General features: G+C 52.8%; 1 protein-coding gene across 2 annotated transcripts in view; it reads right to left on the bottom strand.

The window, feature by feature from the left end:
- Nucleotides 1-25,505, bottom strand: part of SORL1 (sortilin related receptor 1) — a 58,750-nt gene that overhangs the window by 30,521 nt on the left and 2,724 nt on the right. For both annotated transcript variants that reach the window (XM_071449804.1, XM_071449803.1), the window contains exons 2-21: nucleotides 18,122-18,238; nucleotides 17,714-17,839; nucleotides 17,268-17,429; nucleotides 15,960-16,027; nucleotides 14,987-15,167; nucleotides 13,015-13,116; nucleotides 12,144-12,313; nucleotides 11,218-11,410; nucleotides 10,515-10,632; nucleotides 9,959-10,032; nucleotides 8,304-8,392; nucleotides 8,016-8,194; nucleotides 6,918-7,104; nucleotides 5,799-5,927; nucleotides 5,481-5,566; nucleotides 3,005-3,177; nucleotides 2,699-2,830; nucleotides 2,477-2,568; nucleotides 1,209-1,455; nucleotides 335-473 (exon numbers count right to left, since the gene is read on the bottom strand). In XM_071449804.1, coding sequence (XP_071305905.1) covers nucleotides 335-473; nucleotides 1,209-1,455; nucleotides 2,477-2,568; nucleotides 2,699-2,830; nucleotides 3,005-3,177; nucleotides 5,481-5,566; nucleotides 5,799-5,927; nucleotides 6,918-7,104; nucleotides 8,016-8,194; nucleotides 8,304-8,392; nucleotides 9,959-10,032; nucleotides 10,515-10,632; nucleotides 11,218-11,410; nucleotides 12,144-12,313; nucleotides 13,015-13,116; nucleotides 14,987-15,167; nucleotides 15,960-16,027; nucleotides 17,268-17,429; nucleotides 17,714-17,839; nucleotides 18,122-18,238 — 2,764 coding nt within the window. The remainder of the gene's footprint in view (nucleotides 1-334; nucleotides 474-1,208; nucleotides 1,456-2,476; nucleotides 2,569-2,698; nucleotides 2,831-3,004; nucleotides 3,178-5,480; nucleotides 5,567-5,798; nucleotides 5,928-6,917; nucleotides 7,105-8,015; nucleotides 8,195-8,303; nucleotides 8,393-9,958; nucleotides 10,033-10,514; nucleotides 10,633-11,217; nucleotides 11,411-12,143; nucleotides 12,314-13,014; nucleotides 13,117-14,986; nucleotides 15,168-15,959; nucleotides 16,028-17,267; nucleotides 17,430-17,713; nucleotides 17,840-18,121; nucleotides 18,239-25,505) is intronic.

The following is a 25,505-nucleotide window of genomic DNA, read 5'->3' on the forward strand; positions in this document are numbered from 1 at the left end:
ATATGAACAGCCCACGGGGGTCAGCACTGCCTTGGCACAATGCAGGCAGACATTAGAGGAGAGCAAAGTTGGTGCAGCCCTGAGATCCTGTGGTTTTTGGCCTGTACAACTCTTTGATGGAAAAGCCAGGATCTGACACAAACCATGAGGTGCCACCACAGCCGAGTGCCCTATGAGCTCTCTCTCCTGGCAGCCAAAAGCAGAATGAAACTCATTCCTGAAAGCCTCAAGCCCTGCAGGAATGGGTGGTCAGGAAATGCAAGCCAGGATGGCCCAGTGGAAATGGGGGATGAACACATTCCTAAACCCCAGGGAGGATCATCTGCATCGTTACCTGTTGTCTTTCCTCTGTAAAAGATTTTCATATCCATGATCCCATTCAGTCGGCCGACCAAGATCTCCATCCTGGAGCCGCTGGTTTTGGATGCTCTGAAAATACTCAGCTGTGACCAGTCATTCCAGTAGATTTCATTCTGAAACACAGGCTTGGCTCTCAGTGTGAGCAGAGGCACCTCCAGGGCCGTGCTCACCGGTGCTACCTGCACTCATCACCCTAAACACTGGAAAAGAGAGAGTGAAAAGTGTCCCCAACCCACTGGGGAGAGGAAGAGGAAGGCCTGAGGTGGGATTTGAGCAGGAATGAGAGCGACAGAGTGATCTGCTGAGTGGCAAACATTGCAGGGCAGCTGCTTGGGAATGTTGGTCCTGGATTGGGCTGCACTTGCCTGCTGGTTTCAGGGATCTGTGGGAAAGTTTCAGGGAAGCAGAGAGAGAGAAAGTGTGCTCCAAACCACATCTATCCTCCAAATTAAGGGATTTTTGGGAATGTTTCAGGGAAGCAGACAGAGAGAAAAAGTGTCATGCCTGCTCCACACCATATCCCTATCCTTCAAATTTAGGGATCTGTGGGAATGTTTCAGGGAAGCAGACAAAATGTCATGCCTGTTCCAAACCACATCCCTATCCTTCAAATTCAGGGATCTGTGGGAATGCTTCAGGGAAGCAGACAAAATGTCATGCCTGTTCCAAACCACATCCCTATCCTTCAAATTCAGGGATCTGTGGGAATGCTTCAGGGAAGCAGACAGAGAGACAAAGGGTGCTCCAAATCACATCCCTATCCTCCAAATTCAGCGTGCCCTGTGCTCCTCCAGCACCGGCCTCAGAGCCTGCATGCTACGGAAAAAATGACAAAGGGGAAAACAAACCTTAAATACAGCAATGGCATAGGGGTGAGGGAGGCTGTCCAGGATCACAGATCTCTGCATGCCATTGAAATCCACCCTCTCGATCCTGTCCATGTAGGCTTCAGTCCAGTAGATCCAGTGCTCATCCACAGAGATGCCGTTGGGCCAGCGTACGCCCTCCGAGACGATGCACCCGGCCAGAGACCCGTCCATGTCACTCCTGTAGATGCCAGCCCTGGAGTCCCCCCAGTCTGTCCAGAACATCAACCTGGCAGCAGGCAGAGAGGTTACTCCAAACCCACACAGAGCAGCTTGGCGCAGACATCTTTTATGAAAAATTCCTTTCCTTAGGATTGTTCCTCCTGAGAAGCTGAGAGGCCTCAGGAACAAAATGCAAACAATGGTTATCTGCTGCTGTGGAATGCAACAGGTGCATCTGGGATTGGGCTCATGTGGTTGTTTCTAATCAATGGCCAATCACAGCCCAGCTGGCTCGGACTCTCTGTCCGAGCCACAAACCTTTGTTATCATTCTTTGCTATTCTATTCTTAGCCAGCCTTCTGATGAAATCCTTTCTTCTATTCTTTTAGTATAGTTTTAATATAATATATATCATAAAATAACAAATCAGCCTTCTGAAACATGGAGTCAGGTCCTCGTCTCTTCCCTCATCCTCAGAGCCCTGTGAGCACGGTCACAGCAGCTCATCAAAAGGATCGGGGTTAGGAGAGGCAGAGGGGGGAATGCTCCACATTCTGTGCCCCTTGCTCGACATGCCTTTGAACAGGGAGCTCTGCAATTCTAATGAACGCCACCAGCAGCAGATTTATGAGCAGCGCAGAGGCTTTTGAGCTGCAGGCTCTGGTGGGAGTGCAGCTGCAGGTTACCTTGCCATGAACTGCTTTGGTTTGTCAGAGCTTACATTCGCAGCCGAGGCCAAACCCCAAAAAGATGTAGCTTGGATTTGGCTCTTGAATTCGAACACAGCTCAGTTTCTCACGCATCACTGCAGCTTCCCCCACTGACCAGACCAGTTTTACAGGCAGGAAAAGTTATTTACCAATGGATATGTATGGGCAGGAAGGAATTAACAGTTGGTGATCTGTGCTCTGAGGGAGTTGGTGCCTTAGTTGGGGATGCAGTGGTGACAGTGGGCTCCACAGGGCAGGACTGTGCTGTCCCTGTCCCCAGTTTCACCTCACCAAGCTGTCCTCCCTGAGGAGGAAGTGAAGGAGCAGCAGTTTTCCTTGGAAATAGCAGGGAAATACTTGTGATGCTTCCTTTCTTACCCATCTCGAGGAACCAGAGCCAGGGCTCTGGGTCGCTCCAGTATCGAGGAGTTGAGGACAGTCAGTCTCAGGTCTCCATCTGGATTGGCAACCTAGACCCAAAACCAAAGCCAGGACAGGTGTGTTTGCTACTGGCACTGCTTGAAGAGACACAGAATCTGTGGCAGGTAGTTAATTGCTCCTTAATAAAATATGCACTGCCGCGGGTGGGCAGAGCTGTACCTCGATTTTGGGAATCCCAGCGTTGACCCAGTAGAGCAGCTGGCTGAGAGGCTCAAAAGCCAAAGCTTCCACTGTTTCCAACCCAGTGCTTATGATTATTTCCTGCCCAGAGCTGCCGTTGAGACAGAGACGCTGGGGAAAAGCACAAAAATAATCAGAATAAAAAACGAGGAACTGCCTGAAGCCTGAAAGGTCAGGGCACAGCCAGCTCGGAGGGGAGGAGCACCAGGACAAACATTTGCATTTCAGGGTGTGGATGCAACACCCGGGTGGCAAGGGGGTGATGCCTCCCTGCTCCCAGCTCACCTGGATGATGTCCAGAGTGACATCAGCCCAGTAGAGGCAGTTGTGCTCGTAGTCAAAATCCAGGGCCACAGCGCCCCTGAGCCCGGCCAGGGGCAGCTCCTCGCTGACACCCGAGGCCAGGTCGTACCGGTGGATGGAGTATCGGGTGGCATACAGGATGAACTCGTTCTCCTCTGCAACAACAATGCCTGATTTAGTGGCCGTTTTTTGGCTACTCGAGGGGCAAAAGAAAGAAAATAGCAGGTGTTTTTCACCCCTGGTTTGGCACCTCGGGGAGGGAAAGAGCTTTTGTCTCAGTGGGATTAGGTTAATGGGAATGTGGTAATGGCCTCACATGGGGCTGGGCACACACTGTGGGCATTGTCTGGTCCAGGAGGAGGCGGCACAGAACCTGCCCCGACCCCTTTCGTGCTGCCAATAAGAAACAAAATACTGATCTCTGTCACTGACATCTTTTATGAAAATTCCTTCCCTTAGGATTCTTCCTCCTGAGAAGCTGAGAGGCCTCAGGAACAAAATGCAAACAATGGTTATCTGCTGCTGTGGAATGCAACAGGTGCATCTGGGATTTGGCTCATGTGGTTGTTTCTAATCAATGGCCAATCACAGTCCAGCTGGCTCGGACAGAGTCTGAGCCATAAGCCTTTGTTATCATTCTTTCTTTTTGTATTCTTAGCCAGCCTTCTGAGGAAATCCTTTCTTCTATTCTTTTAGTATAGTTTCAATATAATATATATCATAAAATGATAAATCAAGCCTTCTGAAACATGGAGTCAGATCCTGGTCTCTTCCCTCATCCTCAGACCCCTGTGAACACGGTCACAGATCTCCTCTTCCTTAAAAATCCCCAACATTAAAAAGAGTGGGAGTGATGCAACTCTGCAAGTCCTCAGGGACACTGGCCCAGGAAATATCCCAGAGTGGGTTTTGTTTCCCAGTGGAGCCGAATCCAGGTAATGGGATCCTGGTCCAGGACAAAGTCTCCTGGGCATTATCCCACCACCAGTCAAGCCCAATAATGCTATTAATGAGTAGAGCTAATGTCAGTAAGTAACTCTGGCTGTGCATCCCTAATGAGATTATAGGGAGATATGAAACAGATCCTGTACATGAAAGTGTTACCATGGAGCGAGCCAGCACGGATCCCCAGCCCATCTCTGGGAACACAGCACTTCAAAGGCCAGCCCGTGGGGACAGCAGGTTTACTTTGCAATCAGCAGGGCCCTTCTCAGCATGCCCAACACAGCTCTCCAAATAGCTCAAGAGGGCTCAGAGCAGTGAAGAACGTGTCAGGAGTAAAGCTGAGTGCAGAGCTGGCAGGAGTCCCAGCGCAGGGGATGCTTCCCCGTGCTGTTCCACACCTGGAATATCTTTTGCACGCTGAAAAATTTTAGGGCAGTGCAGAGGAACCTGCTGCTGGTGGGTCTGGCCACTCTGCTCTGCTCCCCAGCCCTTCCACGAGCCCCTGCCCTGCCTGAGGCTCTGGAGCTGCAGCAAGCAGCAATGCTGATCACGCAGCTCGTGACGGCAGATTAAATTAAAGCTCTAATGAGCAGAATGCAAATAACTCTGGCAGCACAGGGGCACAGCACTGCTACAGTGCCTTGTACGTTCCAGAGGAGAAAATGAGGATGGGGAGGGTGAATTCTGGCAGGCAGAGGTGTGAGGGATGAAGGCCTGCCCTGGTATGGCCTCAAAGGGCCACGGTTCAGCTGCACACGGTAGCTGTCTCAGAGTGGGACCTTCCTGTAGCCATGATCTTTTCTGAAAATTCCTTCCCTTAGGATTGTTCCTCCTGAGAAGCTGAGAGGCCTCAGGAACAAAATGCAAACAATGGTTATCTGCTGCTGTGGAATGCAACAGGTGCATCTGGGATTGGGCTCATGTGGTTGTTTCTAATTCATGGCCAATCACAGTCCAGCTGGCTCGGACTCTGAGCCACAAGCTTTTGTTATTCATTCTTTCTTATTCTATTGTTAGCTAGCCTTCTGATGAAATCCTTTCTTCTATTCTTTTAGTATAGTTTTAATATAATATATATCATAAAATAATAAATCAAGTCTTCTGAAACATGGAGTCAGATCCTCGTCTCTTCCCTCATCCTCAGACCCCTGTGAACACGGTCACACCTTCCCAAGGGGACCTTCCCAAGGATGGGGGCATCTTTGATCTAATTCCTGTCTTTCTGGTTGGGTTCAAGCCAGCTGCAGCAAGGACATGAGCAGGGTGCAGGGGTTCCTGCTTGCAGCCTGCCCCTGAGGGCTCTGCACTGTGGGCAGCCACTGCCCCTGAGCAGGACCCTCAGAAGCTCCTGCCACGGGACAGGAGAGGGCAATTTGTAACCCACCCAGGCTCCTGTGTCACAGGTTTTGTCTGAGAGCCCTCTGGGACTCTGTGCCTGGTCCCTGAGGCACCAGCCAAGGGTTTTATGAATGGGGCCCTTGTGCCCAGAGCGGCTCCTGGTGCTCACACTCACCCGCCAGCGGGCACGGCACCAGCTCCCCCTCCAGCCGCGACTCGACGTCTCCACCCGTGCAAGTGTCCCCAGAGATCTTCCTGTAGCTGCAACACACAGAGCCAGGCAGTTTATTCCATGGAGAAAAATAAACTGTGAACAAACCACCCTGTGCAGACAGAATAAGCTGTGGTGTTTAATTGCCATGTATGTGCTAACATGCCGTTTGTTTGCTGCCACTCTCGTGGGTGTTGTGGTTGTTTGGGGTTTTTTAAATCACCAGTAAGATAAATTCCAGCACTTGGAATATCAGGTTGCCCTCCCAAGCACAGCACATACCCTCGAGTCTTCCTGTAGGTTGAGCCAACAGGGCAAGGGACTGGTGGGTCATAGGGCTTGCCAGCAAACTCAGGGTCAGGGACACAAACTTCTAAGGACAAATCATCGCTCAGCTTGAAGCCAAAATCACTGCAAGGAGAAGAAAGACATAGGGAGGGACAGGGAAAAGCAAAAAATGCAGCCACGCTATACCATGAGTCTATTTTTGCACAGAACTTTTAAGAACCCAAAGTGACCCTTCATTCATTATCAGTATTTAGCTGCACAGAACATCTCCCAGCCAGGCAGGGTGTTTCAGGAACACTTTGCAAATCAGCTCTGCTGTGGCTGGGCAGGCTGGGGAAGGTGAGGCAGAGCTGAGGCAGTTGCTCTGCAAAGCTGGCTGCAAGCCCCAGTGCTGCTGCTGAGCTGGCTCGGGTCACGGCTCTGTCTCTTGGCTGGTCCTGCTGGCAAAAGGGGAGTTACAGTGTGGCTGTTCTTTGGAAAATGCTGTGGGGGAGAGAGGTTTTGTCAGTGGCATTCTGTAGGGAGCCCAGGGCTGAATTCTGAGGCAGGCTCGCATCAGCCCTGCTCTCAGTCTGCTTGTGCTGAGCCAGACTTGGTCTCAGCATCAGACAGGAGCAGCCTGGTGTGAGCTCCACTGAAAGCCCAGGCCCTCAAAAGCAGTTTCCTTTCTAACCCCAAACCTTTACATCAGTTTGCCAGAGCGTGTTTCCTGATCCTGAAAGCAGTGTCAGGATTGTGGGAATTGCAGTCAAAGGGCAATAGCAGGGCCAGCTGCACCCCTGTGGCTACAGAATCACAAAGATTTTTAGTGGGTCTCTGTCTGTGATGGGAAATTACCCATTCTCCTTTGGAAGGTGATGGATTAACAATACTTCCCTTTTCCGTGGAACCTTTCAGAGGCTCCCAAAAGGCTCTAAAGACATTAATTAAAGTCTCATGCCCTGTTATTAATGAAAGGTTGTTTTCAGTCTGTTTAGTTTCCTCTCTGCTATAAAATGAAGCAGGGACATTCCGAGCTACATAAATTGGATGTTTGCTCACTCAGAGCGATTGGTCACAGATACTTATCTTGGATTTACAATCCAGACTAGAAGAAATTAATTGGTATTTTACCATTCAAAGTCCTCCCTCGTACAAGAGCAGTTGGAGACCATGACAGGCCTGTCAAAGTCTTCCCCATTGAAGCAGGTTGCATGAGGAGTCCTCCTTTTGAAAACGGTTTTATGCCCCAGCAAACACTCATTGCCTCGCTCGTCCGAGGGTGACCACAGCTTGTAGTCATTCTCTGTGCAAGGGACCCCTGAGAGGAGAAACAAGGTTGGGCTGCAGAAAAGTGCAGGATTTACAGTGCTCCAGGTTTAAAGACAGGGAGGTGCTGATGTCCCTGGGTACCCAGGAGTGCCAGGAGTGCTGGCATCCAGCCCCACACCACAGGAACGCCTCTTGTCCCAGGCAACCACTGAGAGAACGAGAGGACACAGCCTTAAGCTGTGCCAGGAGAAGTTTAGGTTGGACATCAGGGAAAAATTCTTCAATGGAAGGGGGACTGGGCACTGGAATCACCTGCCCAGGGAGGGGATGGAGTCACCATCCCTGGAGGTGTTTAAAACAAGCCTGAACGTGGCACTCCTGCCATGGTTTAATTGATGAGGATGTGTTGGGTCTTTTCCAACTAAAAGTCTTTTCCCACCTAGTTCATTCTGTGATTCCCTCCCCTGGCACAAAACTTCCCCCAAAGGAGAGGGGAAGGGAAGGGAAGGCTCCAGCTGGGAGCGTGCGGCAGCACGCGGTGACAGGAGGGAACAGGCAGCTCCGTGGCAGTGACAGGGAATCTGAATGAACTCGTTCTGGTTACCAAACAGAACTGTTCCCAACAAAATGTCAAGGGAATCGGTGATAAATTTTAGTCAAGCAAATTCCTCTGCTGGGTTTAACTGCGCTTTGATTAAAATGCTGCCTCGCAATCAAAGCTGAAATGGGTTATAAAACATTCATAGGCACAAGCCTTCAGAAGGAATTCTTTTTTTTTTTTCTCTTTTCCTTTTCAACAAATTCCTCAGTGAGGAGGGAGGGAATACAGGGAGAGCACAGGAGTGCCTCCAGCAGCTGTGTCCACATGGACATGAGACACCTGGGACAGGGCATGAGGAGATGCCCTCCCTCCAACCTGCAGAGCCACCCCAGAGATGGCTCTGCCACCCGTCCCCTTACCCAGCACGTCAGTGGTGTTGATCTGCAGGATCAGCCAGCTGTGGCCATTCTCCTTGTAGGAGCCAAAGATGGTGAATATGGTGCTCTTCTCGCCAGGCTCGGTCAGGAGCCCGTACACAAACACCGGCTTCTCTGAGAACGTGAACACTTTCCAGGTTTCCCCTTCGTTTGTGCTGTACCTGCACAGAAAAGGAGATTGGGAGAGGTGCCAGGGGCATGTCCTGCTGCAGGGCACTCTCTGCCATGGCCAGCCAAGCAGCAGAGCAGTCCCTGTGCCCTGACACTCACTTGAGCTGGTCGGTCTCGGTGCCTTGGGCGATGGCCACCAGAATTCCACCGTGGTCACCCCAGGTGTAGTAGTGGGGTCCAGACAGTGCCTGGAAGAGAGACAGTGCTGAGGGGTGATCAGAGCTCTGCTGAGTCAAGGGAAATGGCTTGGTCAGAAACTGCCTGAGCCAAGCTAATGCTTCAGCCTGGGCCAAATCAAGTATCTGGAGGCACCAGAGATTCAAGTGTTTATGGGACACCATCTGCAGATGAGAATAGCCAGCCCATTTCCCACAAGAGATGTGTGTAAAAGGTGCCCTGAGCCCTGGACTCTGCTCCTCCTGTGCTCTGTGCAGGGAAAGAATCAGTGGAAGAAGCACCATGACACAGAACCAGAGTCCATCACTCCTCCTCTCATTTGTCACCTCTGTGAGGCTTTCCTGACACCCAGCAGTGACCTGTGGCCATCCCAGGACTGCAGAGAAGTTGGCCCTCAGGCTGTGGACGGTCTTGTGAATGTTCAGAGAGAAGTGGGGCCATGGCATGCAGACACAAGCCCTGGAGACAATTCATCCATGGCAGGAAGCTTGGATCTCATGCTCACCTACACCTCCAGCACACAATCAGCTTTGCTTTCCCATCCAGGGAGCCCAGAGCACCTTGGGATGAAAACAGGGAGTGTGTCCATGCCAGACCTTGCTCACAGGATGTGCTGCCACACTTGGGGACATTCAGGGCTCTGAACGCATTGTTCCTTTCTTCTCTGGGCTGTGAAATCACCCCTGTGATCTGCAGAGCCTCCCAGCCAAAGCTGAGCAGGAGGAGCTGTGGTGCTGCTTCTCAGCTCCACTGCTGGGTCATTCTGCACCTCTGCTCATGATACAAACATCAGTCAGGAGCTCTGGATCAACGCTTCCTCAGAATGTTTTAACTGCACTCCAAGGTAGACCTGCGGAGCTTGGCACCTGAGAGTCTCTGGTTTTGGATACCCTGTCCCATCTGTCAGCTCCTGCCTGGCTGCAGGGTCCCCACAGCTGCTCTCCAGCTGGGTTTTGGAGCCAGGAGCAGCCTCTGAAGCACCTTTGGCATCAGCCAGACCGGTGGCGTGTCCCCAGCCCCAGTGCAGCTGCCCAGACCTCACGCCGACCGCGCCGCACTCGCAGGGGGAGAGGAGGCTGCTCAGCTCCCAGGATTAAATGGCTTGCAGATGTTGGAATACCACATTGCACAGTGCACAGGCACACCACAAACACTGCCACAGACCAGAACATCCACTCAGTAAACAGCAGCACGCTCCCCATAAACCGAGGGCAGCTCCCATTTCTCTGGAAGGAGACAGAGCCTCTCCAGACTCTCTCACACACCAAGTCCTGGCTGTCAGTCCCATCTCAAAGACACCAAATGCTGAGGAAAAGTCCTGCCAGGTGTAAAGGAAGAACAGAGGAGAAGCTCTCATCTGTCTGAATCCACCATCCACACTCGAGGTTCCTCTCCAACCAACCCACACCTGGTCCTTCATCTAAAAACCTTTTTCCCTCGTTTTAAGGCATTGAGCACCTTCCAGCTCTTGTATTCATATGAAATCACCTTTAATGTAACTCATTTATACTGCTGCCAAAATTCTTCCTGTTCCCCCACCACTCTGGCTGATCTGGCAGGGGTAAGAGCAGCCTTACCTCTCTCCACCTTGCTCCAGCACTGCTCGAGATATAAACATTGGTTTTCCTTGCCATGTTCTTGCCAACGGAGCCTGGGAGAATGGGAGAAATCATACTTCTTGTGGAATGCAAAGTGATTGCTTAAAAGGAAGCCAGACACCTCCAAACTATTTTTATCTGTGATTGAGGAGATGATTTTTCACACTATAAATTAATCCCTTCAAAAGCAAATATTTCAAGGACTATTTCAAGTTTTCAAAGCAGATGGGGGAAAAACCCATGGCTACAAATATGATTAAACAAAATGTGTGCTTTCTTCAGTAACAGAGCGAGACAAACAGGAATTTCTGAATCTTAAAGAAGCCCTTCACGAGGATCAGGAAAGAGGATCAGAACAGAGCAGGTTTCTCACATCTCTGTGCTGCAGTGAAATGTTCCCTCTGTAATTACTGTATGGGGACTGCAGCAGGGAAAGGACAGCAAAATGCACCATTTAATTGCATTTTATAACCTGCTTGTACAAACTAAATACTGCCTGGCAACAACACCCCCCAAGCCAAGGGAAAAGCAGTACCAGTGGCAATGATCAGTCCTGGTGCCGACTCCTTGGAGAGAATGGGCATCCTGCGCAGCTGGAAATTCAGCAGCTGGCTCAGGCGCTGGGCCAGGTGGAGAGAGCAGCCCTGGGACAACTGGGAAAGCAGGACAGTGGATTAACACCCACCCCTCATGCTGTCTAATGCAGCCCTCTCTGCTTGGAAAGGCCAGGAGGGACTCCCTTGAGGTGGTGTTGCCATTTCAACCTCTTTTTGTAGAGTGAAAACACCTCCAGTATCACCAAGCCCACCACTAATAAATCCCCAAATGCCACTTTTGGGGCTCTTCTCCTGGTCCCACCACACCATGGTACCTTGCAGTCGATGTGCTCCCCATAATGGGTCTGTGTGGGGGCTGGAGCAGCTCCCAGGTGCCGCCCTTGTCGAAGGTGATGATGGAATGCACGTTCTCCAAGATCACGAAACCCCTCATTAATGAACCACAGCCCCAAATGCCACTTTTGGGGGTCTTCTCCTTGTCCCACCCCCTGTGGTACCTGGCAGTTGATGTGCTCCCTGTAATGGGTCTGTGTGGGGGCTGGAGCAGCTCCCAGGTGCCGCCCTTGTTGAAGGTGATGATGGAGCGCATGTTCTCCAAGCTCACTGAGCCCATCACTAATAAACCACATCCCCAAATGCCACTTTTGGGGGTCTTCTCCCTGTCCCAGAGCCCTGTGGTACCTGGCAGTCGATGTGCTCCCCGTAATGGGTCTGTGTGGGGGGCTGGAGCAGCTCCCAGGTGCCGCCCTTGTCGAAGGTGATGACGGAGCGCATGTTCTCCTCGCTGAAGGAGCCGTTGATCAGCGTGGCGATGTAGACGCCCCGCACGCCTTCCACGCGGTGGAAATCTGCGAAGGGCTCGTTGGCAAAGTACCTGTGGGGTGGGGGGAATGGAAATTGAAGCCCTCCCCATAAGTCTGGGGATGTGGAGTATTGGCAGGCAAAGGTAAGGTGCTGACGTGGCAGAGCCAAAAATCGCGGATTTTGGTCGACGATGTTCTCATTTGCCATGGGGTGAGTCCTTGTGGAAAATCACAAATCCTCTGAACAGAGAGAGACAGCTCTCTCCCAGGACTTTCCTGGGAAGCTCTGAGAAAGCTCAGAGAAAAGAATGAGAAACAATTCTTATCTCCACTTGCTGCACCTGTTGTTGTCCACATGTGGAATACGTTATGGAGATTTGTTCACCAAACGGCGGTTTCCTAATTGGACACTGGATGGTGTTTGGATGGATTGAGTAAATTAAGTAAAACTGTATTGCTCCAATTAAGTAAAACTGTATTGGACTGTAAGGGTGATGAGCTTCTTAATAAGTATAGTAGAGTATTATATAGTATAATAGAATAATATAATATAGTATAATAGAATATTATACTATAGTCTATAGTATAGTATAAAATAGTAGAACATAGTATAATATAGTATAACAAAATAAAATTATAGTAAAATTATAGTAAAATAAAATTATAGTAAAATTATAGTAAAATAAAATTATAGTAAAATTATAGTAAAATATAGTATAATAGATTGCAGCCTTCTGCAATCATGGAGCCAATGCTAATTATTCCCCGTTCAGGGGACCATTGCTATGGTAAGTCCTGTCTTACCTGACCAAGGTGTCGCTGCCAGCCCCCCCTGGGCTGTAGTAGAGCACATTTTCTAGAGACAGGGAGAACTTCAGGCCCTCAGCCTCCGAGATGTAGAGGTTGGTGCGGTTGTTGTCGTGGCTGACACACACAAACACCTGGTCCTCTGAGGCATCAGCAATGTAATATTCCTTTGGGACACAAGGAACAGACTCCGTGTGTGCGTGCACACAGGCTGGTTTGGATTTCCTCTTATCTTGCCTCCACCTTTTTGTACTTTTTTCCACTCAGCAGGTGGAAAATCACCACTTTCCTTTTTCTGTAGTGTTCCCCCCGCAGTGATTCCCACCCTCTGCCCTGCAAAGCCCCCTGGAGCAGCATTGGTCACCAAGCCCCATGTGTGCTGGGTCTCTGGGCCCCCCTGAGGCTGGGAGTGCACCCCACTGCTCTGCCAAGCACCAAAATTTGCTTCTCATGCCCTCCTTCGTCCCCACCAGCCTGGGGACACCACAGCATGTTTGGTTCATGCATCAGAGACTCTTTGCAAGCCCTGGCGGTGCCCTGGGCTTCCTCAGCCTGCAAGAATTGGGTGCTCCAGGCCATGCCAGTGCACCCCATGCCATGGGAAGAGGCAAAGTCCCCAAAAGCAGAGTCAGAGGGGTAGGATCAGCCCCTCTCTGGTATCTGAGCTTTGCTGCCAGCCCCATCCCCAGTGACTGTCCAGGTGCCATCGTGTAAGATCATCCAAATGTGAGCCTTTGCTCTGCCACCCCTCCAGCAGGGTCATACGAGGTCCTTTCCCTCTCCTGCAGCATCTGGAGCTGCTGCTGGCACCGCAGGGTGTCCTTGGCAAGGCAGGGAGCTGGGAAGCTGCTCGGGAAGCACCACTTACCTTAATTGGATGCTTGGTAACGAACTGTGCCACCCGCATGGGCTTGCGGTTGAAGGAGACCCAGAGCTGGACCGAGGGGGGCTGTGAGCTGCCGAGCAAACGCTGTGCAGAGCACAGGGACACGTTAGGAGGGGCTCTCACCCCTGAAAACCACCCTCACCTCCACTGGGATTCCCCAGTGCCTTCCCCCTCCCTGCACGTGGGCAAAGCGCGGCAGCAGCGCGATGCTGGCAGCAGTGATCCGCACCCGGGGTTTAAATTGCCACAGCCAGGGCTCAGCAAGGAGACAAACTGTCCTTCCTGGTCAGGCAGGTGGGGGTAAGGAGGCTGGGTTTGATTCCTCCTTTCTCCTCAGAGCACACTGACCTCTCCTTCCTATTTTTACCGATTTGCGCAAAACAAAAGGCACCAGTGTGAAGCCGAGAAAGTAAAAAAGCTGGGGGCAACCCTATTTCATACAGGATGCCAATGGCGAGGACCTAAACCCAGATCTAGGCTCCAAAAATAAGCGGCCTGGTTTTTCGTTTGTTTTTTTTTTTTCTTTTTTTTTTCCCCATCCTCTGTATCACTAAGCAACCGTGCCTCCCACAGAAAGGAGCAGAAGTCAGAGCCCTGGGCGCCGCTGCCACCCAGCCCGTCCTTCCCCCAGCACCGCCCCTGCTGCAGCCAGGCTTGGAGGAAAGTGCCTCATTCCAGACTGGGGATGTGACTCCCAAATGAGGGGTTTGCAGCCAGCCTCCCTCTGTCTCGGTGTTTCCCAGCAGTGCTGGCTGTGGGGTGGAATATGGGTGATTTTATTGGTGTTTAGTCATTACGGCTGCAGGAGGAAGCAGGGAGTGCTGCCCGCTGGGCCCTGAGTGCTCCAGAAGCAGGAAAAGCTCCAAAGCACCCCTAAATGGTGCCCAAACTCTCCTCATGCTTTCAGAATGCTGTCCCTGAGCTCAGTGGCTTCCCTGCAGAGACACAAACCACCCCCAGTGTTTCACCCTACACCAGCACCGAGCCCTCGATAAAATCTCCTGCAAACCACAGAGCAGGCACAGCGCCAAGGGGATGGGCCCTGGGAGTTACAGGCTGTACTACCTGCAAGGGAGACTTCTGAGAAACTGAAATTCCTCTGCAAATGTTCCCTGCCTCTGTCAGACACCGCTGTGCCCGCTCAGGGGGCCGGAGGTGACACAGCTGTCACCTACTGCCTAGGAAACCCTCCCTGGTTCTGCCAGCAGCCACCCCTAAATAAAGAGTTCCTTCTTAAAACGCTCGATGGTAGCTGCAGGGGAGAAATACATCTTCTGAAAAGAAAGCTGCTCCTTGCATTCTAGAAGGATCAGGACTTTATCCCTCTGGTGCTGTTTCTGATCTAGAAAGGCCTGGCCCTCAGAGGAAGCACTGACACTTCCTTGATTTCTTTCAGGTTTGTTCGAATTCGGCCAAGAACTGTAAAAAGCACAGAGAGGCTCTGGCTGCAGAGGGACCAAAAGATCACTTTTGCTCACCCACATCCTCTTTTCTTAGGCAAGCAGACTGAAAATGCAGCTTTCTTTCCAGGCTGGAGCACATTAGGCTGCTTGGAGCTGGTCCACGTTTGATGGTAATCTCCTCTGACAAGCGGCCTCCTTTAACCACCGAGCCACATCCCCCTTCCCCTGCCACCCCCACCCCGATGTCCTTCCCAGCCATCCTCTGGTTTTTCCCTGCTCCCAGCCCTCTGCAGGCTGACCTACTTCTGCCCAGCCTGCCCGAGGCAGGGGCACGGAAACACCACGGGGAGAGCAGCACGGGCAGCCGCTGCTGTGAGCCCACAGGGGGTGGCAGCTGCTGGCGGGCTGGGTGACACCTCTGTGACAAGCCAGCCAGCTCTGGAGGCCGTGAGGTGCAGCAGAGAGCAGCACCAGCCCTGGCAGATGCTCCTGCCCGCTGTGGTTCTGCGCCACATCCACCCTCGGCAGCAAACTCCTCGCATGTCACTCACCACAGACTTGGTTGCAAACATGTATTTGTCCCTGAGCTGGAAATCTTGCACATCCTCCAGGATGATGTCCTTGTTCTCCCGGCTCTGGAAGAAGTCTGTGCTGCGGATGACGGTCGAGGCCCCCGAGGGCTCGTGGCGCTCGATGTACACAGTGCTGGGCTTGTCATAGGGCTCAACCCCCCTGTGGGCACAGGGGACACGGAGCCATGGGAGAACAGGGCAGCAGGAGCAAGGAGATGGGGCAGGGGGAATGGGAAACACCCCCGGAGCAAGGAAATGGGGCAGGGGGAATGGGAAACACCCCCGGAGCAAGGAGATGGGGCAGGAGGAATGGGAAACACCCCCAGAGCAAGGAGATGGGGCAGGGGGAATGGGAAGCACCCCTGGAGCAAGGAGATGGGGCAGGGGGAATGGGAAGCACCCTTGTGTCACAGACATCTTTGATGAAAAATCCTTTCCTCAGGATTTTTTTCCTCCTGAGAAGCTGAGAGGCCTCAGGAACAAAATGCAAACAATGGTTATCTGCTGCTGTGGAATGCAACAGGTGCATCTGGGATTGGGCTCATGTGGTTGTTTCTAATTAATGGCCAATCACAACCCAGCTGGTTCGGACTCTGTCTGAGCCACAAGCCTTTGTTATCATTCTATTCTATTCTTAGCCAGCCTTCTGAGGAAATCCTTTCTTCTATTCTTTTAGTATCGTTTTAATGTAATATATATAATAAAATAATAAATCAGCCTTCTGAAACATGGAGTCAGATCCTCCTCTCTTCCCTCAACCTGAGACCCCTGTGAACATGGTCACACCCTTGGGTGCCAGGCTGTCACTTGTCACCCTGCCCTGGCACGAGCCCACAGTGCAGGGTGAGGGGAGCAGGGCTGGGGCACACCCTGGTACCCAGATTTCTGATTTTCACAGTGCAGGAGAAGTGTCTTCTTCTCTTGAACGACAGGAGCTGGGTGCAGTACATACCAAGAAAAGGACTTCACGTGCTCCTGAATCATTATCCAGGTCTGGCCAAAGTCATCTGATTTCCAGAGCTGCAACAACAAAGGTGAGAGATGCCAGTAGGACTGGGACACAAACAGACCCAATCCTTCAAGAGACCCAGTGTGTCCATCCATGGCTACTCCCAGGACTTTTCATGGAGTAGCTCATTTTCATGTGGCAGCTCCTGGAGCAACAGCAAACTTCCTGTTAATAATAGATAACCCAAACAGCAAAAATAGCATCCTTTAGCCTTCTACCAGAAGGATTTCCCACTATTTCACCTCCAGGTTTTATTCACTGTGTCGATCTGAAGGTGCTGTAATTATTTTCAATCTTTACCCAACAACTCCATAGGGGAAAAAAAAAGTGTTTGCATTCCAGCAGCAATTTGTTATTCAGGACCCAAAGGCAAACCACAGGCCCACATGAAACACTGCAGAGGTCACCCTGCCTCAGCTGCCAGTGCTCTGTGGTGAGTTATGACCACAGTGGTTGGGGTGATGGATGTGGTTGGGAGTAGCGTGGATGGAGGAGAAAGGAAGGGAAATAAGACAGGCAGCCTGCAGGTATTGTGTCCTCATTCTCCAGGGGTGAGAACAGGACAGACTGCAGGGAAGGGAGTGACCTGGCAGATTCGGACAGCTCTGCATGTGAGATCAGACTCCTGAATGGCCAGAGTGTCACAGACACATTTTATGGAAAATCCTTTCCTTAGGATTGTTCCTCCTGAGAAGCTGAGAGGCCTCAGGAACAAAATGCAAACAATGGTTATCTGCTGCTGTGGAATGCAACAGGTGCAGCTAGGATTGGGCTCATGTGGTTGTTTCTGATTAATGGCCAATCACAGCCCAGCTGGCTCAGACAGAGTCTGAGCCACAAGCCTTTGTTATTGATTCTTTCTTATTCTATTCTTAGCCAGCTTTCTGATGAAATCTTTTCTTCTATTCTTTTAGTATAGTTTTAATATAATAAACAGCATAAAATAATAAATCAAGCCTTCTGAAACATGGAGTCAGATCCTCGTCTCCTCCCTCATCCTCAGACCCCTGTGAACACGGTCACCTATTGTGTCCTCATTCTCCAGAGGCGAGAACAGGACAGACTGTAGGGAAGGGAGTGGCCTGGCAGGTTTGGACAGCTCTGCATGTGAGATCAGACACCCTGAATGGCCAGAGCATGAAGCCACACGGCCCTGCACGAGGCACGGTGGCTCTCAGCTGTGAGAGGCCACAGGAACATCCCAGCAGGGCAGGGTAGGATGCTGGTTCCCCACCTGAGCAAAGCGCTCACCTGTTTTTTAGGGTGAGACCTGTCGAAGCCCAAGAGGAGGTTGGGGTTCCTGCTGTGCAGGAGGAGGTCTGCTGCTCTGAAGGGGATGGAGAAGCCTTGGATGGTGTTGCAGAAGTCGGTGGTGATCCAGAGGTACGGGGCAAAGGCATCCACGAAGATATACTGGGGGTGGAGGGACAGACAGGGCAGAAGGTCAGAGCAGAGCTCAGGCTGGCAGCAATGAAGGTGCACGTCCCTGGGGAGCCCTGGGGAGGGCAAACTTTGGAGGAGAAGAATTTCCCACTCTCCCACCACACTCTGACCATCACCAAGGCACAAGAAGTGCCTGGCACACACCACCTCTGCCCCAGGGACACCCTAAGGTGCGTCCGGTCACCCTGAATGGCCAAAGCATGAAGATACCCCAACAACCTTTGTCCCTGTGACAGCAGGGACATCCCCCTCACCCTCTTGTTGTCAGCAGGGCTGTGGTAGAACTGGGCGATGGCCACCTCACTGCTGTTCCCCCCATCGAAGCTGAACCTCTCCGAAATCTTCTTAAAACTCTTCCCATAGTCATAGGACACGTAAACCTGCAAAGGAGAAGCCCCACAATGAGAAGCACAAAGTTCTGAGCTCCCTTCTGACAGATTTGGTGAAAACTCAGTGAGCTCCGAGGCAGGGAAAGATTTGAGATTTTCCCAACCATGCCTTGAACCCACGGGGCAGCACGGAGGATATTTAATATTTTTGTGCCTCTGAACCCGAACTTGTGGGCTTTTTTTGTGTCCCAGGACACAAGAGCAAGCCAGGCTGTAGCTCAGCAGCCACCACCACCTTGGTGCACCTGGAGAGGGCCAGGGTGTGTTACTTACATCGCTGTTTTTGGGGCCCAGCAAGGACAGGCTGTCCCTGGCCAAGGCCACAATCACGTTGCTCTTCTCTCCTGCCCAGTGAACGACCATCTGATTGTGGGAATCATTGAGGCTGACCTGCAATGCCAAGGAAAAGGACACCCTGAGGCACAGCCTCACCCACAGGGACAGCAAACATCCTCCCATGCCACCCTTCCTTGGAAATACCAGACTTTGGGAAAACTCATTCACAGCAGCATCCCTCCTGAACATGTTGGCAGAATGTGCCTAAAAGGGTAAATTTTCCCTTTATTCTTCCTCAGACAAACAGGATTCAGGGGATGATGAGAATGAAAACTCAAACCAAGGACTGGGAAGTGTTTTCAAATCCAGGCTGATGAGGCCACAGGGAGGCAGAGGGCCAGGCACCCATCCCTTCTCTCTGGTGACCAGTGGCAGCACTCAAGGGACTGCCTTGAGCTGCTTCAGGGCAGGTTTAGCTGGATATCAGGGAAGGTTCTTCCCCCAGAGGGTGCTGGGGACTCCCCAGAGAATGGGCACAGCCCCAGGAGCTCCAGGAGCATTTGGACACTGCTCCGAGGGATGCTCAGGGTGGGATTGCTGGGGTGTCTGTGCAGGGCACAGCCCCAAGAGCTCCAGGAGTGTTTGGATATTGCTCCCAGGGATGCTCAGGATGGGATTATTTGGGTTTCTGTGCAGGGCCAATATCCCTTGCAGCCCAGGATATTCCATGTTTCCCTGCTGGTTTCCAGCACACACGGGGCCGTGCACAATCCCGTTATTCCCGTGTGAGCTGTATCTGCCAGCCCAGCGCTGGTTTCTATGGGGAAGCTCTCGCAGCAGCAGCACAGGGGGAGCTGACAGTGCAGGACAAACCCTCTGTGGCTGTCAGCAGCCAGCAGGGACAGCCAGGAGAGCCGGGAGAGCAGCTCAGGCCGGCCGTGGATGCAGCAGGGCAGTGCGTGCCTGAGCCCTCGCACGCCACAGCTCAGCCCAGGGCTCTAACCCCGAGCTGGGGCCTTGGGAAGCTGTAAAAATACAGGGATAAGCCCTTCTTAGGCTTGATAGCCTGCAGCTCTCACTGAGCCCGGGATCAGCGAGCAGCACTGCCTGGAGAAGGGGCTGCTTTAACCTCCAGCAAGCCAAACACTTGGAAAAACAAGGACTTTATTCTGGAAGAAGACGGGCAGGGAGGAGGGGGGGGAGAGCCAAGTAGAAGCCCTCAAATCCCTCTTATGCAATAGGCTCACAGGAGAGGAAAGTGAAACGACCCCAAGCCTGGTAGGGAGCAGCCCCTGGGGGCTGGAGAATACCCCTGGGGACTGGAGAATACCCCTGGGGACTGGAGAATACCCCTGGGTGAAGCATCTCCGGGGCTGGAGCATCCCCTGGGGGCTGGAGAATACCCCTGGCTGAAGCATCTCTGGGGCTGGAGCATCCCCAGGGGCCCAAACATGCTGGGGGTTGGAGCATCCCCCAGGGCTGGAGCATCCCGGGGGTTGGAGCATCCCTCTGGGGGCTGGAGAATACCCCTGGCTGAAGCATCTCCGGGGCTGGAGCATCCCCCGGGGCCCGAACATGCTGGGGGTTGGAGCATCCCCCAGGGTTGGAGCATCCCCCTGGCCCGAGCATCCCCCGGGGCCCGATCATTCCCCTGGCCGGAGCATTCCCCAGCAGGGCCCCCCCCCTCCACCGGGCAAACCCCGCCGGAGCTCCCGGCTCCAAGCACGGCTCAGATTTAGGTCAGCCATCAGCAGCAGCTACAAAGCCAGGCAGCCAGAGCCCTGCGTGCCCGCCAGAAAAGAAAACAAAATAAAAATTAAAAGGAAGAGACGCTGTTTGAGGATGCAGGGAAACAGGCCAGAGGAGGAGGAGGAGGAATTGCTGCTGCTCACTGAGACAGCCTGGGGTGTGGAACTGAGCTCTGCCCTCCCTGTCCCCCTCCCCTGCTCTGGAAGCAGAATAACCCCGTTTAAATCTCCCACAGCTCTGTTGGTTATTTTGGGTGCAGCTTTTTTGGTGGCCAGGCTAGAGCTGGGCACTGTTAGAACACAAACTTGGCCCTTTAGAGCCTCCCAGCCAAGAGGGGTTTGTTACTACCTCAGTATGAACTTTAACAGTACTTCTCTGGGGGTTTTTCCACAAGAAATCCAACACTTGGAGTTTCAAAAGCAGGAAAACCCGAGGAGACTCTTACCTGCACCTTGATTTGACCTCAGCAGCAAACCTCCTCTGCATCTTTTTTATTCTTGCAAGATAAAGCAGACAAGCCAAGATCCCTTTCTGGGAGACTTAAGAAGGGAAGGGAAACCCAGAAACGAGGCAGGGGCAACGTGTTTGGGTTCAGGGGGCCCAGCTGAGCCTTGTTAGCCCTTGAGGAGCTCAAGCAGTTTGAGCTTGGCAGAGCCCCTATATAAAGGCAAACTGGGGGCAGGTGAGGTTTGGCTCCCTGGCAGGAGGGAGAAGAGCTCAGCAGGAAGGGTTGGAGCAGCTCTTACTAGAGGGTGTAAAGCAGGAGAAAGCAACACAAGGATGCTGTAAGTCTCCCAGGAAGGGGTTGTACGGCATTGGTTGGGTTTAGGAGCGTCACACTTTTGTTTTTTGCTGCCTTGCAGCCCTTCAGAGCTCTGAGGGGACCCAGGTGGCTCAGGGGAGCACCAAACAGGACCCCAGAGCCAGCAGCTGATGTCCCATTAACCAGGATGGGCTTTGGGGAGTAACTTTGGGATGAGGCTGCTGTTGGGGACCCTGCCCTGCTGCTGTGGCACTGTCACAGCGTCCCCACCTCCCCTGGCAGGGGACAGCTGCCTGGGGAACTGGTGTAACCTCCTCCATTTGCCTAATGGAAACAGCATTTAGCATAAATTCCACTTAATGGAGAAGTGTTTTGGTCTTTGCCAAGTGATTAAGTATATATGAAATATGCATGAAATTCTAATTTGCCCTCCTAATATGCAAGGTGCCAAATGAAGTCCAGGAGGGGAAAAGTGGAGCCAAGACACAGCAGAGGCTGTAATGGAGTCAATGTTTCTGGCTTTGCTGTGAGTGTATTTCTTTGTTAACAGCACCTTCCAACAAATGAATGCCCTGCAGGAATGGGATGGGACGAGGACAGCCCCAGAGGGGCCACCTGAGCCCAGGTATGAGCTCCTGGGATGCAGCTGGGGCCTGGGAGCTCCAGGTTGGGCTGGCAGAGGGAATTTCTGGGAGCTGAGGTGGAAGTGTTGCCCTGCTGAGCCTGGAGAAGCGATGGATGTCAGGAACTGAGTGCCCAGGGCTGGGACAGGAGCCCTGTCCATGCTCTCTGGCAGCTGAACTTCCAGCTTCCTTGCCTGTCTCATCCCTCTTAGTTGCCTGTGCCCAGATTTGGAGTTTGGAGAAGGATTTTGGTTGTGGAGGTGGCTCACCCCTGGCATGTGACAAATGTGAAAAATGCCAGCTTTGGGAGCTGGAGATGAGGGTTTGAATGCTTTCTTCCTGAGATAGGATGGTGGGGTAACTCTAAGAAGGGGTTTAGTCTTCAAGCTTTGGCTTACAAGACCAATGTTTTTATAAACTATTGGAGTTAATTAGAGTTTGAGCAGTTTATTCTCTAGGGTAGCTGCAAGGGGGAATAGAAGCAGGGTGATTGTGAAGCAGGTGAATGAGGCTGGTTGGCCAAAGATGGTGAATGGGTGCAGGCTGGCCAGGGGGTGGGTGACTGGCAGGGACAGCCCTTCCCTCTAAATGCCAGCCCCAGAGCCCCTGCTCCGTGAGGGAAGCCTGACTTGTCCCTGCAGCAATCCCACTGCTGCCTGTGGTGAGCTGCCAGCAGAAATCTCGTGTGCTGGTGACTTGTAACAGCAGTGACAAGTGACAGGACAGCACCAGGGGCTACCCTTGGTGTCCAGCAGGCCTGGGAGCTCGCTGTGTGTGTCCCTGGGTTTGCTTTGCTGAGGATTAATGCTCCAGCCCCAGGGCTGGCACTGCAGCTCAGGGTGGGTGCTCAGGATTCCTCGGGAGGAGATGAACTGGGACAGCTCAGGGCTGTCACATCTTTTATGAAAAACCCTTTCCTTAGGATTGTTCCTCCTGAGAAGCTGAGAGGCCTCAGGAACAAAATGCAAACAATGGTTATCTGCTGCTGTGGAATGCAACAGGTGCATTGGGATTGGGCTCATGTGGTTGTTTCTAATTAATGGCCAATCACAGCCCAGCTGGCTCGGACAGAGAGCTGAGCCAAAAGCCTTTGCTATCATTCCTTCTTTTTCTATTCTTAGCCAGCCTTCTGAAGAAATCCTTTTTTTCTATTCTTTTAGTATAGTTTCAATATAATATATATCATAAAATAATAAATCAGCCTTCTGAACCATGGAGTCAGATCCTTGTCTCTTCCCTCATCCTCAGACCCCGGTGAACACAGTCACACAGGGCTGCAAAACTGAGAGCAGAACAAAGATTCCAAGGGTCACCGGGGTGTTTTCCCATCCTCACAGTGACCTACAAACAAATGCAGTTCCTAGGGCATTTCTGAATAGTTAATGAGTTATCAGTGCTGTGTGATAAGCGAGGCTGGCAGAGAGCAAGGATCCTGAGCTACTCTGAAACCACCCAGGTGCTGCCATCAGCTCAGATCACAGCTCCAGAGCTGCCAGAACACATGTGGAGAAGGGGAATGGGTGAAATATTCTGACCCCAGTAGCTGGTGGGGCTGCAGAAGGGGTCAGAAGCTCGGGTAGCACAGGGTAGAACAAGAGAGGGCTCTCTGCCCGTGCTCCTCCTCATTCCAGCTCTCTGGAAGCTGCAGAGGACAAGTGCCAGGCCTTTGGTGCCCACTCCCTGTCTTCCCCCTGGCAGGGCTGGTGCAGGAGCCTGGTCCCAGAGTGCCAGGGGTGGCTCCCAGCAGGGTCCCAGAGTGCCAGGGGTGGCTCCCAGCAGAGTCCCAGAGTGCCAGGGGTGGCTCCTGTCCCTGGCAGAGTCCCAGAGTGCCAGAGATGGCTCCTGTCCCCAGAACAGCCCCAGAGTGCCAGGGGTGGCTCCTGTCCCCAGAACAGCCCCAGAGTGCCAGGGGTGGCTCCTGTCCCTGGCAGGGTCCCAGAGTGCCAGGGGTGGCTCCCGCTCCCAGCAGAGTCCCAGAGTGCCAGGGGTGGCTCCTGTCCCCAGCCCCAGAGTGCCAGGGGTGGCTCCTGTCCCCAGAACAGCCCCAAGTGCCAGGGGTGGCTCCTGTCCCTGGCAGGGTCCCAGAGTGCCAGGGGTGGCTCTTTCTCCCAGCACGCCGCGTTCCCTGCACGCTCCCACTAAAGCTCCATTTCTGCACCTTCTGCTCTGCTCCTGAGCATCTGCTGCCAGCCCTGCCAGGAGAGCTGGAAATGCAGCCTGTGCCTGCCGTGGAGCCGCTCGTGGCTCGGACTGAAAATGCCAGGGTCTGAAATCGTTGATATGAAACATGGGTGAGTCATTTCGCAGAGTGCCAGGCCCGGTGTTAATTTGGTTAATACTGAAATCATCTGCTTGCAGGGCTGTTTTCTCCCTGCCACCACCAAGAGAGCTCTCCCCGAGCTGTTGTTTCCAGGAGAATGGGAAAGGGAGGGGAGGAGGAGGATTGGGGTCAGGGCAGGAATCCAGAAACAACCCCAGGAACAACCTCAATTGATAGAGGGGCAGGGATGTGATGGGAATGGAGGGTTCCCCAGCAGATTTGGCAATCTGATGAATTTTACTCCCCCATAACGAGGGAAGAAGGCTGCAGAAGAGGTCCAAAGTGTGCCATGAGCTTGGCATGGCAGCTCTGGAAAGCCTGAGCCATGCCCCTGGGACACCACAGCACTCACAGGATCTGTGAGGAATCTGCTGGAGGGGAAAAACAATGAATAAAACCACAAATACCTCTCTCAGCCATTAGGGTGCCAGGAGCAGGAACTGTGTGGCTTCCAGGGATCAAGCTGTGGCAAAAAGCAAATGCCAGGAGCACGGAAACCTTCTCAGGGTGGCCATGAAAGACCCAGCAATGGGAAGGAAGGTCTCCTAACACAGAGGAGGAGGAAAAGGACACGGCTGGGACAGGGCACCTCCAGAAGGTTAAAGTCTGATCTGGGAAGGCTCTGCCAGGCTGGCAAGGCAGGTCAAAATTGAGCATGGTTCCATTGTGATGGGGCATGACTGATGTCTGCGCTCCCAGGGCTGGATGGAGCCCGCCCTGCAGAGCAATCTCTGCCTCCCCTGGGAGCAGCAGGGCTCTCTGCCAGCTCTGCACGATGGAGAGGAGGTGATCTGAGCTCTCCCTCAGCACAGAAGGGTGGGCAGGGTCAAGGTCAGTGGTGGGCTGATGAGAGGTCAGGCCGTAGTGAATGGGCTGGAAATGATGAACACTCGGTGGCTTTCCCCAAAGGCAGGATGGGTTATCATCAGGAAACGGGGAGGTTGGGAGCGAAAAGAGAGTTCTCCCCCAGAAAAATGATGTGAGGGCAGGCACTAACACTGGCTCGGGGGACAGGGAGGCACAGAGGTGACAGCACAGGGAGAGGCTCAAGCCCTGCAGCGACAGCAGAGAGGGGAATTGGCTGCCCCAGGAGCCACCAGCACTCAGAGAAGATGCCCTTTGTCCTAGCGTGGCTTAAGGCAAAGATTTCTTGTGAGCTGTGTGCTTTGGGGGGTGGCTTTGGATAAACCTTTTCCAAAGAAGGGGGAGGGATGCCTGCAGGCCAAGGTCAGAGATGTTTTAGCAGTGTGAATGCCCCCACAACTCCCCTCAGCACCCGCAGACCCAATCTGGGCTCCTGCCCCAGCATTTTTCCTGTCCCTGTGCCACAGCCACGACACAACAGCCTCTCCACACCCCTCCCATGGTCACCCCTCAGCCCAGCACACACAGGCACCCAGAGGGGCTGCTTTGCTCTCCTGTGTTTGTTGTATTCCCTGCGGTTTGGGGCTGGTTCACACCCAGCAGCCAGGATCAGTGTGGGATGGTGGAAATGGCAGATCCTGGAGCCAGGCCCTGTTTATGTAAGTTAGATATTAGGAAAAAGTATTTTACAGAAAGGGTGATAAAGTTCTGGAATGTTCTGCCCAGGGAGGTGGTGGAGTCCCCATCCCTGGGTGTGTTTAACAAAGCCTGGATGTGGCTCTGGGTGCCAGGGTTCAGTTGAGGGGTTGGGGCTGGGTTGGACTGGGTGATCTTTAGGGTCTCTTCCAACCCAGTGATTGTGTCAATTCTGTGTTGCCAGGTCTGAGCTGGGCTGTGTGGGCAGGAGCACAAAGGCTGAGAGGGGACAGGAGGGCGAGTGCCAGCCCAGCCCCTGTGCTGGGGGCCAGCAGCTCGTGCCAGGAGGATGAGGTGCCACGCTTGGGGATGGGGTTCAGGGAGCCCTGCTGGCCCCAAGGGTGAAATTTTCTTGCCCTGGGGATG

This window comes from Agelaius tricolor, unplaced genomic scaffold, assembly GCF_023055355.1.
Source record: "Agelaius tricolor isolate 1412-34295 unplaced genomic scaffold, bAgeTri1.0.p SCAF_29, whole genome shotgun sequence".
Classification (NCBI taxonomy): Eukaryota; Metazoa; Chordata; class Aves; order Passeriformes; family Icteridae; genus Agelaius; species Agelaius tricolor.